Genomic DNA, 12243 nt, shown 5'->3' on the forward strand with positions numbered 1-12243 from the left:
TCACATGCCCTATCAGAGTCTCCCAGGTTTTTCCAGGGACACAGAACATTAAACATCAAACAAACATAGATATATGTAGAGAAAAGCCTCTCAGCCAGGCAGCCTGGGCTAGCTGCAGGAGCAAGCATTCTTCTGACTTCTGAGACAGTACAAGGTGTGTCCAGGTGATTTACCTGCCGCTGGGCAGCTGCCATGCACACTCCTCACACCTGACGCTGCTCAGGGAGAAGCCGGGCAACTATAATAGTGTTCTTGGCTGGAGAACACCTGACCTAGCAGGCAGGGTGTCATCTGTGAAGTTGAATGGAGACAAATATGTTGGGGAAACCAGTGCCACACCACTCGGCGGGTACCCCGAGTCCAGTGGAGACAAAGGAGTTAGAAAGAGACAGAATAAGTGTTGAAAAGGCAGGTCTAGGGGACCGGAGCATCGGAGGCTTGCTCCCGTTCCAGAGCTCTCGGGCTCCCCCCAATTTATTGGTTTACAAGCTCTTTGTTCTTAGGGCAGATGGGAAGGGGAGGACGGGATGAGGAAAAGGATTAATCAGTAAAAGAGAATCATGAGTCTTCAATAAGATGTACAGCAGTGGCGGTTGCTGTGAATTTCCTTGAGCAAAGGCGTGTGTCTAAACTACTTAAGATCTTTAACGTATTGGGACAGAAATGGGTGGGAGCAGGTTTCAGGAGGAGCCAAGATGTTTGGTTATATTCCACTGCTTCAAGGGAGTGTTGTCTCCCTGAGCAACCTGTGGAATGCTGCTGAGTGGTTATGCTCTCGGGGCATAAAGACAAAGAAGGCAATAAGAGACTTTTCTCCTCAGAGGCCGCCCATGGCTTCCCATAGGTGTCTACACAGGGGAGACCAACTCAGCTGGCACCCCAGAACCTCTCTTTCCCACAAAAGCTGGGCTGGTTCTGATTCTTAGCCTGTTCTGGCAGTGACACACTCAACCCCATAGGGAGTGGACGAGCCCTAGGAAGAAGATGACGTTTTGGAGAAAACGCTCCAAAGCCCTCTGCATTGGGCTGACTCTGGCCATTACTGGCAATCTCCTTCTGGTATTTTTTAGCAAGGGGATGTTACGAAACCCGTTTATGGGTGGTCTCCACAAGGAGCTTCCTTTACATCTGAACGAGCGCGACGGGGCAGTGATAAGAAGACTCTCCCGGTTGGAGACGGAGCTGAAGCATCTGAGTAGGTTTACAACGCTAACCTGGAAGGCGTGTGTGTGCGTGTGTGTGCACGCATGTGCGTGTGTGTGCGTGCGTGTGCGTGTGTGTGTGCACGCGTGTGCGTGTGTGTGTGTTTATGGGCACTTAGGAAAAAGGGGTGTGGAGGGGAAAATGGGCGAGAGGTCACATTTTCATCTCAGTCGCTCACTGAAGCATCTGACACTGAATTCCGTGCCTTCAGATGGGAGATGGGGATTGAGAGCGAAGTGAGTAGACGTGGAAATTAGAGCAAGCAGTATGGGGGAGGTGAGCATGTGTGTGTGTGTGCGTGTGTAGGCTTGTGCACATGCATTATCATTATATCTACATATATGCAGGCAATGAGACAGAATAAGAATCCCAAGGGCCTTAGGGATGTCTAGCGTAGCCCTGTCCTTAGGCCTATGTGTGGTAGGGGCTGTGCAAGAGAGGTGGCAATCTCTGGGGCAAAGGCCTCACTTCCATTTTGCTGTGTGCTCCTATCATGAACTAATGAGGGCTTTGTTAGAGGACCTAAGATCGAATCCTGATGTACCACTGTGGTTGTGTGACTTTGAGCAAGTGCTTCTCTCTCTCAGCCTCAGGTTCCTGGTCTGTAAATGGAGATAATGATAATAATGATAGTTATCCACCTGACCTAACAGGGTTGTGAAGTGGATGCAGAAGGTGATCTATAAACTGCTCTGTGCCAAATTTTAACCTCCTCATTTAAAGTTAAGGGTAAGATTTCAACACATTCTGGGGTTTGTTTGTGATTCCGGCTCACCATGGAACTCTAATGCCTCTGAATTTTATGTGCCTGCGCATCCAACTTCAGCAAGGGAAGCAGCCATTCCACCCTGCTCCCCAGGTAACAGGATCAAATGCTGGAACCCCTTAGGGAGGTGTTTTATGTGTGAGCGGGGATGTGACTGCCCCGGTGTGTGCACATGGGGCTGAAGTTGGGGAAAGTGTCTTTTAAAACGAGAACTGAGCATTGTCAGGGTTCAGGGTGAGGCTGGGAGATGGGTGGAAGGAAAGGCAAGAAGAGAAAAAGGAAGGGAAAGAAGCAATCAGGGAAAGATCGAAGAGAGTGAGAAGGGAGATGACAGAGGAGAAAAGAGCTGGGACAGGAAAGGAGCAGAGAAATGAGGGAGTCCAGGGAGAGAGAGTGAAAGAGTTTGTATGGAGACAAGAAGAAAAAAAGGGAAAGTGTGATGGGACAGAAGGAGAGAATAAAAGGAGAGAAGAGGAGGCCTAAGGCACCCATAGCACTTTTTACGTCCTCCTTCATAAGACTCATCATATTTTATTGTGGTACAGCTTTATGGAAAGCAAGTTTCATAAGGGCTGTTTCCATGAACGTCTCATTCACTACTCATTTCTATTCATACATAGAAGTTACATCGATGAATAAATGAGTGGGTGCATCTAGGGAAGAGAGAGAAAAACACAGGCAGACAGGGATGAATGGAAGAGCGATATAGGGCAAGAGAGTGGATGAAACAGCGGGAAGATTGTCAGCTCCACAAGCCCTGGCTTACCTGGGTGGGTCGGACATTGCCCATGCAAATATGTTTGGTGAAGCTTCACTGGGAGGATGTCTGTGTGCCTAGGGTGGTGACCCCAGCACCACCCTCACTGCTTGGCAGAGCACCCAGACACACCAGGACTCTCTCACCCGTCCCCAAGGCTCATCACAGGCTCAGCCTCCTCAAGCCATAAAATGGCAGGAGTTCTACCCAAAGCCTCGCTATTCTTTCCGTCAGCTAGGACACAATGTGCCATGAGGAGCCAGCCAGAGCCGTCTGGTGTACTCCTCTTTCCTTCTTTGCAAAGACCGTTCTTGTTCTTCTTGGTGCTCCCACATTTTATTCGCTCTGAAATGATGTGATGTCAGAGACTCACATCAGGACTCATCACACCAAACAAACATAGATATATGTAGAGAAAAGCCTCTCAGCCAGGCAGCCTGGGCTAGCTGCAGGAGCAAGCATTCTTCTGACTTCTGAGACAGTACAAGGTGTGTCCAGGTGATTTACCTGCCGCTGGGCAGCTGCCATGCACACTCCTCACACCTGACGCTGCTCAGGGAGAAGCCGGGCAGCTATAATAGTGTTCTTGGCTGGAGAACACCTGACCTAGCAGGCAGGGTGTCATCTGTGAAGTTGAATGGAGACAAATATGTTGGGGAAACCAGTCCCACACCACCCGGTGTGTACCCCGGTCCGGCAGAGACAAAGGAGTTAGAAAGAGACAGAATAAGCGTTTAAAAGGCGGGTCCAGGGGACCGGAGCGCCGGAGGCTTGCGCACCTGAGATGAGCCTCAAAAATTCTTCTGGGCCCTGTTTCTAGATTTCCAATGCTCTTTTTTTCCACAGGGCTTCCTGTAACTAAAAGCCAGTTTAATTACCCTTCATCCTGTTTGCTCATTGCCTCCAGGATTCTAGGAAGATTTAAAAAAATCATGAGTCAATAAGGATACTTAGTTGAATTGTGTAAGCTACCAATAGCAAAAGCAAGCAATAATAATTATATCCCTATTGAGGGAGGGATCAATGATTCTAAGCCAGTTTTCTGGAACCTCCCTCAGGGTTCATAAAAACCCCACCAGGGGGATGTCAATGGGTGCATCCCTTTGGGGGCTTAGAAGGTTTCAGTATAAGTTATGGGGATGACCTAGTGACCCTGTATTCATGCTATCAGATTATGCATTTCCTCAAATTGACTTTAGGATGGCCAGGTCCAAACCAGCTCCCACTGACAGCCATGAGTGAAAGAGAAAATCAGATATCCCCCAAGGAGAACGCAGAGGAGCTTAGAGGTAGGAAGGACCCAGTACCACCCTGGGACCCCTGCATGCTTAGGACAGAAAAGTATGAATAACCATACTGTTCCATCTGGGACACTGTAAACAGCGTGTTCCCACTTCTTGTTTCTACCTGAGCAAGTATGCATGGTGTTCACATGAGCCTCCTTTGAGAGACCTACCATTTACTTTTTGCCCAAGTTTTTTCGACTATCCTCTTTTTGTCTTAACCATGTCAAGAGTTGATTCTCTTTCTCCTTTTCCTTCTTTTTGGGCCAGTCTTACATCACTTTACAAACATGTTCTCCTCCCAGTCATAGGACTTCCCTGCTTCCCTCTCGGGGGCTGTATATGGATCTGAAATCCAGCACACGTTCTGCTTGCCAAGCCATGTGCTGTGGCATGAGATTCATCTACCTGGAGAAAAGTCACACAATGGGGCTGTCCCCTCACCAAACTGGTGACCCTGAGTTGCAGTCATCCAGAAAACAAGGATGCCTTCTTCTAACTTGTGGAAAGATGCTGGACAGGCTGCAGGTGATCCTCTCAGTCTGGTTGAAGTTTCGTGTGGGCTTAGGGGAGGATTAGTAGGAACAAAGTGGATCCTATGTCAGAGTGCCTTGATCACCATTGTGGGATTTAGTGCTAAAGAATGTCATAATCACTAAACACTAAAATGGTTAGTTTTTCTTTCTTTTTGCTGAGTTCACAGATTGAGCCTGAGGGAGTTCAAGGTGCATATGCTAAGATACTCCAGCACAAATCTTACAGGGTGGAAAGGTGAGGTAAATAATAGATGACATCATGGATCCTGGAGGGCGTCTTCTGCATAAAACATCCTCTGCCTGGGTCTATCACTATCTGTCCATTCTTTTGAGTTAAGGCAGTGTTTCCTGAATTAATGTGACAATTAGATTTGTCTAGACCAATTGTTTAAAATACAGATTCTCAGGCTCTACTCCAGAACAGAGTCAGAATCTCTAAGGGAGGCCTGGGATTCTGTATTTTTTTTAAAAACTATTTATTATACTTTAAGTTCTAGGGTACATGTGCACAATGTGCAGGTTTGTTACATATGTACACATGTGCCATGCTGGTGTGCTGCACCCATTAACTCATCATTTACATTAGGTATACCTCCTAATGCAATCCCTCCCCTCTCCCCCAACCCAACGACAGGCCCCAGTGTGTGATGTTCCCCACCCCGTGTCCAAGTGATCTCATTGTTCAATTCCCACCTATGAGTGAGAACATGTGGTGTTTGGTTTTCTGTTCTTGTGATAGTTTGCTGAGAATGATGGTTTCCAGCTGCATCCATGTCCCTACAAAGGATATGAACTCATCCTTTTTTATGGCTGCATAGTATTCCATGGTGTATATGTGCCACATTTTCTTAATCCAGTCTGTCATTGATGGACATTTGGGTTGGTTCCAAGTCTTTGCTATTGTGAATAGTGCCACAATAAACATACATGTGCATGTATCTTTATAGCAGCATGATTTATAATCCTTTGGGTATATAGCCAGTAATGGGATGGCTGGGTCAAATGGTATTTCTAGTTCTAGATCCTTGAGGAATCGCCACACTGTCTTCCACAGTGGTTGAACTAGTTTACAGTCCCACCAACAGTGTAAAAGTGTTCCTATTTCTCCACATCCTCTCTAGCACCTGTTGTTTCCTGGCTTTTTAATGATCGCCATTCTAACTGGTGTGAGATGGTATCTCATTATAGTTTTGATTTGTATTTCTCTGATGGCCAGTGATGATGAGAATTTTTTTCATATGTCTGTTGGCTGTGTAAATGTCTTCTTTTGAGAAGTGTCTGTTCATATCCTTCTCCCACTTTTTGGTGGGGTTGTTTTTTTCTTGTAAATTTGTTTGAGTTCTTTGTAGGTTCTAGATATTAGCCCTTTGTCAGATGAGTAGATTGCAAAAATTTTCTCCCATTCTGTAGGTTGCCTGTTCACTCTGATGGTAGTTTATTTTGCTGTGCAGAAGCTCTTTAGTTTAATGAGATCCCATTTGTCAATTTTGGCTTTTGTTGCCATTGCTTTTGGTGTTTTAGACATGAAGTCCTTGCCCATGCCTATGTCCTAAATCATATTGCTTAGATTTTCTTCTAGGGTTTTTATGGTTTTAGGTCTAACATTTAAGTCTCTAATCCATCTTGAATTAATTTTTGTATAAGGTGTAAGGAAGGGATCCAGTTTCAGCTTTCCACATATGGCTAGCCAGTTTTCCCAGCACCATTTATTAAATAGGGAATCCTTTCCCCATTTCTTGTTTTTGTCAGGTTTGTCAAAGATCAGATGGTTGTAGATGTGGGGTATTATTTCTGAGGGCTCTGTTCTGTTCCATTGGTCTATATCTCTGTTTTGGTACTGGTACCATGCTGTTTTGGTTACTGTAGCCTTGTATTATAGTTTGAAGTCAGGTAGCATGATGCCTCCAGCTTTGTTCTTTTAGCTTAGGATTGTCTTGGCAATGTGGGCTCTTTTTTGGTTTCATATGAACTTTAAAGTAGTTTTTTCCAATTCTGTGAAGAAAGTCATTGGTAGCTTAATGGGGATGGCATTGAATCTATAAATTACCTTGGGCAGTATGACCATTTTTATAATATTGATTCTTCCTATCCATAAGCATGAAATGTTCTTCCATTTGTGTCCTCTTTTATTTCATTGAGCAGTGGTTTGTAGTTCTCCTTGAAGAGGTCCTTCACATCCATTGTAAGTTGGATTCCTAGGTATTTTATTCTATTTGAAGCAATTGTGAATGGGAGTTTACTCTGATTTGGCTCTGTTTGTCTGTTACTGGTGTATAAGAATGCTTGTGATTTTTGCACATTGATTTTGTATCCTGAGACTGTGCTGAAGTTGCTTATCAGCTTAAGGAGATTTTGGGCTGAGACAATAGGGTTTTCTAAATATACAAGCATGTCATCTGCAAACAGGGACAATTTGACTTCCTCTTTTCCTAATTGAATACCCTTGATTTCTTTCTCCTGCCTGATTGCCCTAGCCAGAACTTGCAACACTATGTTGAATAGGAGTGGTGAGAGAGGGCATCCCTGTCTTGTGCCAGTTTTCAAAGGGAATGCTTCCAGTTTTTGCCCATTCGGTATGATATTGGCTGTGGGTTTGTCATAAATAGTTCTTATTATTTTGAGATACGTTCCAACAATACAGAATTTATTGAGAGTTTTTAGCATGAAGGGCTGTTGAATTTTGTCAAAGGCCTTTTCTGCATCTATTGAGATAATCATGTGGTTTTTGTCTTTAGTTCTGTTTGTATGCTGGATTACGTTTATTGATTTGCATATGTTGAACCAGCCCTGCATCCCAGGGATGAAGCCCACTTGATCATGGTGGATGAGCTTTTTGATGTGCTGCTCGATTTGGTTTGCCAGTATTTTATTGAGGATTTTTGCATCGATGTTCATCAGAAATATTGGTCTAAAATTCTCTTTTTTTGTTGTGTCTCTGCCAGTCTTTGGTATCAGGATGATGCTGGCCTCATAAATTGAGTTACAGAGGATTCCCTCTTTTTCTATTGATTGGAATAGTTTCAGAAGGAATAGTACCAGCTCTGCCTTGTACTTCTGGTAGAATTTGGCTGTGAATCTGTCTGGTTCTGGACTTTTTTTTGGTTGGTAGGCTGTTAATTATTGCCTCAATTTCAGAGCCTGTTATTGGTCTGTTCAGGGATTGAGCTTCTTCATGGTTTAGTCTTGGAAGAGTGTATGTGTCCAGGAATTTATCCATTTCTTCTAGGTTTTCTAGTTTATTTGCGTAGAGGTGTTTATAGTATTCTCTGATGGTAGTTTGTATTTCAGTGGGGTCGGTGGTGATATCCCCTTTATCATTTTTAATGTGTCTATTTGATTCTTCTCTCTTTTCTTTATTAGTCTTGCTAGCAGTCTATCAATTTTGTTGATCTTTTAAAAAAAAACAGCTCCTGGATTCATTGATTTTTTGAAGGGTTTTTTGTGTCTCTATCTTGTTCAGTTGTGGTCTAAGGTTAGTTATTTCTTTCTTTCTGCTAGCTTTTGAATGTGTTTGCTCTTGCTTCTTTAGTTCTTTTAATTGTGATGTTAGGGTGTCAATTTTAGTTCTTTCCTGTTTTCTCTTGTGGGCATGTAGTGCTATAAATTTCCCTCTACACACTGCTTTAAATGTGTCCCAGATATTCTGGTATGCTGTATCTTTGTTCTCATTGGTTTCAAAGAGCATCTTTATTTCTGCCTTCATTTCGTTATGTACCCAGTAGTCATTCAGGAGCAGGTTGTTCAGTTTCCATGTAGTTGAGCAGTTTTGAGTGAGTTTCTTAATCCTGAGTTCTAGTTTGATTGCACTGTGGTCTGAGGGACAGTTTGTTATAGTTTCTGTTCTTTTACATTTGCTGAGGAGTGCTTTACTTCCAACTATGTGGTCAATTTTGGAATAAGTGTGATGTGGTGCTGAGAAGAATGTATATTCTGTTGATTTGGGGTGGAGAGTTCTGTAGATGTCTATTAGGTCCACTTGGTGCAGAGTTGAGTTCAATTCCTGGATATCCTTTTTAATTTTCTGTCTCGTTGACCTGTCTAATGTTGACAGTGGGGTGTTAAAGTCTCCCATTATTGTGTGGGAGTCTAAGTCTCTTTGTAAGTCTCTAAGGACTTGCTTTATGAATCTGGGTGCTCCTGTATTGGGTACATATATATTTAGGACAGTTAGCTCTTCTTGTTGAATTGATCCCTTTACCATTATGTAATGGCCTTTGTCTCTTTTGATCTTTGTTGGTTTAAAGTCTGTTTTATCAGAGACTAGGATTGCAATCCCTGCCTTTTTTTTGTTTTCCATTTGCTTGGTAGATCTTCCTCCATCCCTTTATTTTGAGCCTATGTGTGTCTCTGCACATGAGATGGGTCTCCTGAATACAGCACACTGATGGGTCTTGACTCTTTATCCAATCTGCCAGTCTGTTTCTTTTAATTGCAGCATTTAGCCCATTTACATTTAAGGTTAATATTGTTATGTGTGAATTTGTTCCCGTCATTATGATGTTAGTTGGTTATTTTGCTCGTTAGTTGATGCAGTTACTTCCTAGCATCAATGGTCTTTACAATTTGGCATGTTTTTGCTGTGACTGGTAGCAGTTGTTCCTTTCCATGTTTAGTGCTTCCTTCAGGAGCTCTTGTAGGGCAGGCCTGGTGGTGACAAAATCTTTCAGCATTTGCATGTCTGTAAAGGATTTCATTTCTCCTTCACTTATTAAACTTAGTTTAGCTGGCTATGAAATTCTGGGTTGAAAATTCTTTTCTTTAAGAATGTTGAATATTGACCCCCAGTCTCTTCTGGCTTGGAGAGTTTCTGCTGAGAGCTCTGCTGTTAGTCTGATGGGCTTCCCTTTGTGGGTAACCCGACCTTTCTCTCTGGTTGCCCTTAAGATTTTTTCCTTCATTTCAACTTTGGTGAATCTGACACTTAAGTGTCTTGGAGTTGCTCTTCTTGAGGAGTATCTTTGTGGTGTTCTCTGTATTTCCTGAATTTGAATGTTGGCCTGCCTTGCTAGGTTGGGGAAGTTCTCCTGGATAATATCCTGCAGAGTATTTTCCAACTTGTTTCCATTCTCCCCGTCACTTTCAGGTACACCAATCAGATGTAGATTTGGTCTTTTCACATAGTCTCATATTTCTTGGAGGTTTGTTCATTTCTTTTTACTCTTTTTTCTCTAAACTTCTCTTCTCACTTCATTTCATTCATTTGATCTTCAATCATGATACCCTTTCTTCCAGTTGATCGAATCAGTTACTGAAGCTTGTACATTTGTCATGTAGTTCTCGTGCCATGGTTTTCAGCTCTATCAGGTCATTTAGGGACTTCTCTATACTGGTTATTCTAGTTAGCCATTTGTCTAATCTTTTTTCAAGGTTTTTAGGTTCTTTGCAATGGGTTCGAACTTCCTCCTTTAGCTCAGAGAAGTTTGATCATCTGAAGCCTTCTTCTCTCAACTTGTCAAAGTCATTCTCTGTCCAGCTTTATTCCATTGCTGGTGAGGAGCTGCATTCCTTTGGAGGGGGAGAGGCACTCTGATTTTTAGAATTTTCAAATTCTCTGCTGTTTTTCCCCCATCTTTGTGGTTTTATCTACCTTTGGTCTTTGATGATGGTGACGTACAGATGGGGTTTTGGTGTGGATATCCTTTCTGTTTGTTAGTTTTCCTTCTAACAGTCAGGACCCTTAGCTCCAGGTCTGTTGGAGTTTTCTGGAGGTCCACTCCAGACACTGTTTGCCTGGGTATCAGCAGCGGAGGCTGCAGAAGAGTGAATATTGCTGAACAGCAAATGTTGCTGCCTGATCATTCCTCTGGAAGCTTCATCTCAGAGGGGTACTCGGCCTTGTGAGGTGTGAGTTTGCCCCTACTGGGGGGGTGCCTCCCAGTTAGGCTACTCGGGGGTCAGGGACCCACTTGAGGAGGCAGTCTGTCCGTTCTCAGATCTCAAACTTCATGCTGGGAGAACCACTACTCTCTTCAAAGCTGTCAGACAGGGACATTTAAATCTGCAGAGGTTTCTGTTGCCTTCTGTTTGCCTATGCCCTGTCCCCAGAGGTGGAGTCTGTGGAGGCAGGCAGGCCTCCTTGAGCTGTGGTGGGCTCCACTCAGTTCGAGCTTCCTGGCCGCTTTGTTTACCTACTCAAGCCTCAGCAATGGTGGGCGTCCCTCCCCCAGCCTTGCTGCCGCCTTGCAGTTAGATCTCAGACTGCTGTGCTAGCAATGAGGGAGGCCCCGTGGGCGTGGGACCCTCCGAGCCAGGTGCAGGGTATAATCTCCTGGTGTGCCGTTTGCTAAGACCCTTGGTAAAGTGCAGTATTAGGGTGGGAGTGACCCGATTTTCCAGGTGTTGTATCAAGGTTTCCCTTGACTGGGAAAGGGAATTCCCTTCCCCCTTGCACTTCCAGGGTGAGGTGATACCTTGCCCTGGTTTGGCTCTCGCTCAGTGGGCTGCACCCACTGTCCTGCACCTACTTTCTGACATGCCCCAGTGATATGAAGCCAGTACCTCAGTTGGAAATGCAGAAATCACCCATCTTCTGTGTCACTCACACTGGGAGCTGTAGCCTGGAGCTATTCCTATTCAGCCATCTTGGAACCGCCTCCGGATTCTGTATTTTTAACAAGCTTTTGAAGACATTCTTATGATCCTGGAAGTTGGAAATTGCAAGACTAGGACAGCTCCAATTTTAAAGTTCCTCGTAAATCAAGCACATGAGAAGCAAGGGCATGGGTGGATGATGGTGGTAGTGGTTAGAGCAGATTTGCCTTTGTTAGGCACTAATGGTGTAGTGTTTCTTAAATTTTACTATAAAGAGAATTACTCCTTGGTTTTATTAAAAAGCAGGTTCTTGTAATTTCTCCTGTCTGTGTTTCCACCCAGCTCTCAGATCCTGATGTAGTGGATTTGGAGATTAGCCTGGGTAACTACATTAAAAAAAAAATCACAATTGATTCTGATGTAAGTGGTTCTCAGGCCTCATTCTGAAAAACATTAGCTTATTTTCCACTGATTTCTCTAATCATAGTAAGTCAGTTCTTGGAGGAGCTTTGAAGATGTGGGATGAAGGAGTTTTGATGGAGCTAAAGGGAGAGACCTATCCAGTACATACTTTGCTGATACAGCCTTGCGTAGCTGGTTCCTGCCATATTACCTACTCAAGCCTCAGCAATATGTCAGTTCCCCGACATATTACATCCTCTGAGACAAGAGCTTATAAATTTTAAGATGTAGTGTGTAAACCATTAGAAGGAAATTAGGATGGAAAGGAATGCCCAGGTAACTAAGGAGGGGCTGAAATGTTTTCTCTCCTACCCCTGTCCTCTTCTTTTGCAGAAGAAAGTATGAAATTGGCTCTGAGGCAGCAAGAAAATGTGAACAACACAATGAAGAGGGTGAAAGATGAAGAACGCCCTGCTCTGAAGGTAGTGGAAGCCGAGGTGAACGAGACAAAGGAGCACAAAACCGAAATGAAACTCTTCCCACACTCACAGCTTTTCAGGCAGTGGGGCGAGGATCTTTCTGAGGCCCAGCAGAAAAAGGCCCAGGACCTCTTCCGGAAGGTTGGTTACAACGCGTACCTCAGCAACCAGCTGCCTCTCAATCGCACCATCCCCGATACACGAGACTACAGGTGGGATGAACCAGGCTTGGGCTTCTAGGGTCCTCAGTTTGATTTGAGGATGAGCTTTGGGAGCAGTGAAAATT

General features: G+C 44.1%; 1 protein-coding gene across 1 annotated transcript in view; it reads left to right on the forward strand.

The window, feature by feature from the left end:
- Positions 1-692: 692 nt before the first annotated feature.
- The window catches only part of GALNT8 (polypeptide N-acetylgalactosaminyltransferase 8), a 62911-nt gene continuing 51360 nt past the window's right edge, over positions 693-12243 (forward strand). Inside the window, exons 1-2 of the mRNA XM_007967302.3 lie at positions 693-1195; positions 11872-12169. Of these exons, the coding sequence (XP_007965493.3) occupies positions 985-1195; positions 11872-12169 (509 nt within the window). The 5' untranslated portion in view covers positions 693-984. The remainder of the gene's footprint in view (positions 1196-11871; positions 12170-12243) is intronic.

The sequence above is a fragment of the Chlorocebus sabaeus genome, chromosome 11 (genome assembly GCF_047675955.1).
Source record: "Chlorocebus sabaeus isolate Y175 chromosome 11, mChlSab1.0.hap1, whole genome shotgun sequence".
Classification (NCBI taxonomy): domain Eukaryota; kingdom Metazoa; phylum Chordata; class Mammalia; order Primates; family Cercopithecidae; genus Chlorocebus; species Chlorocebus sabaeus.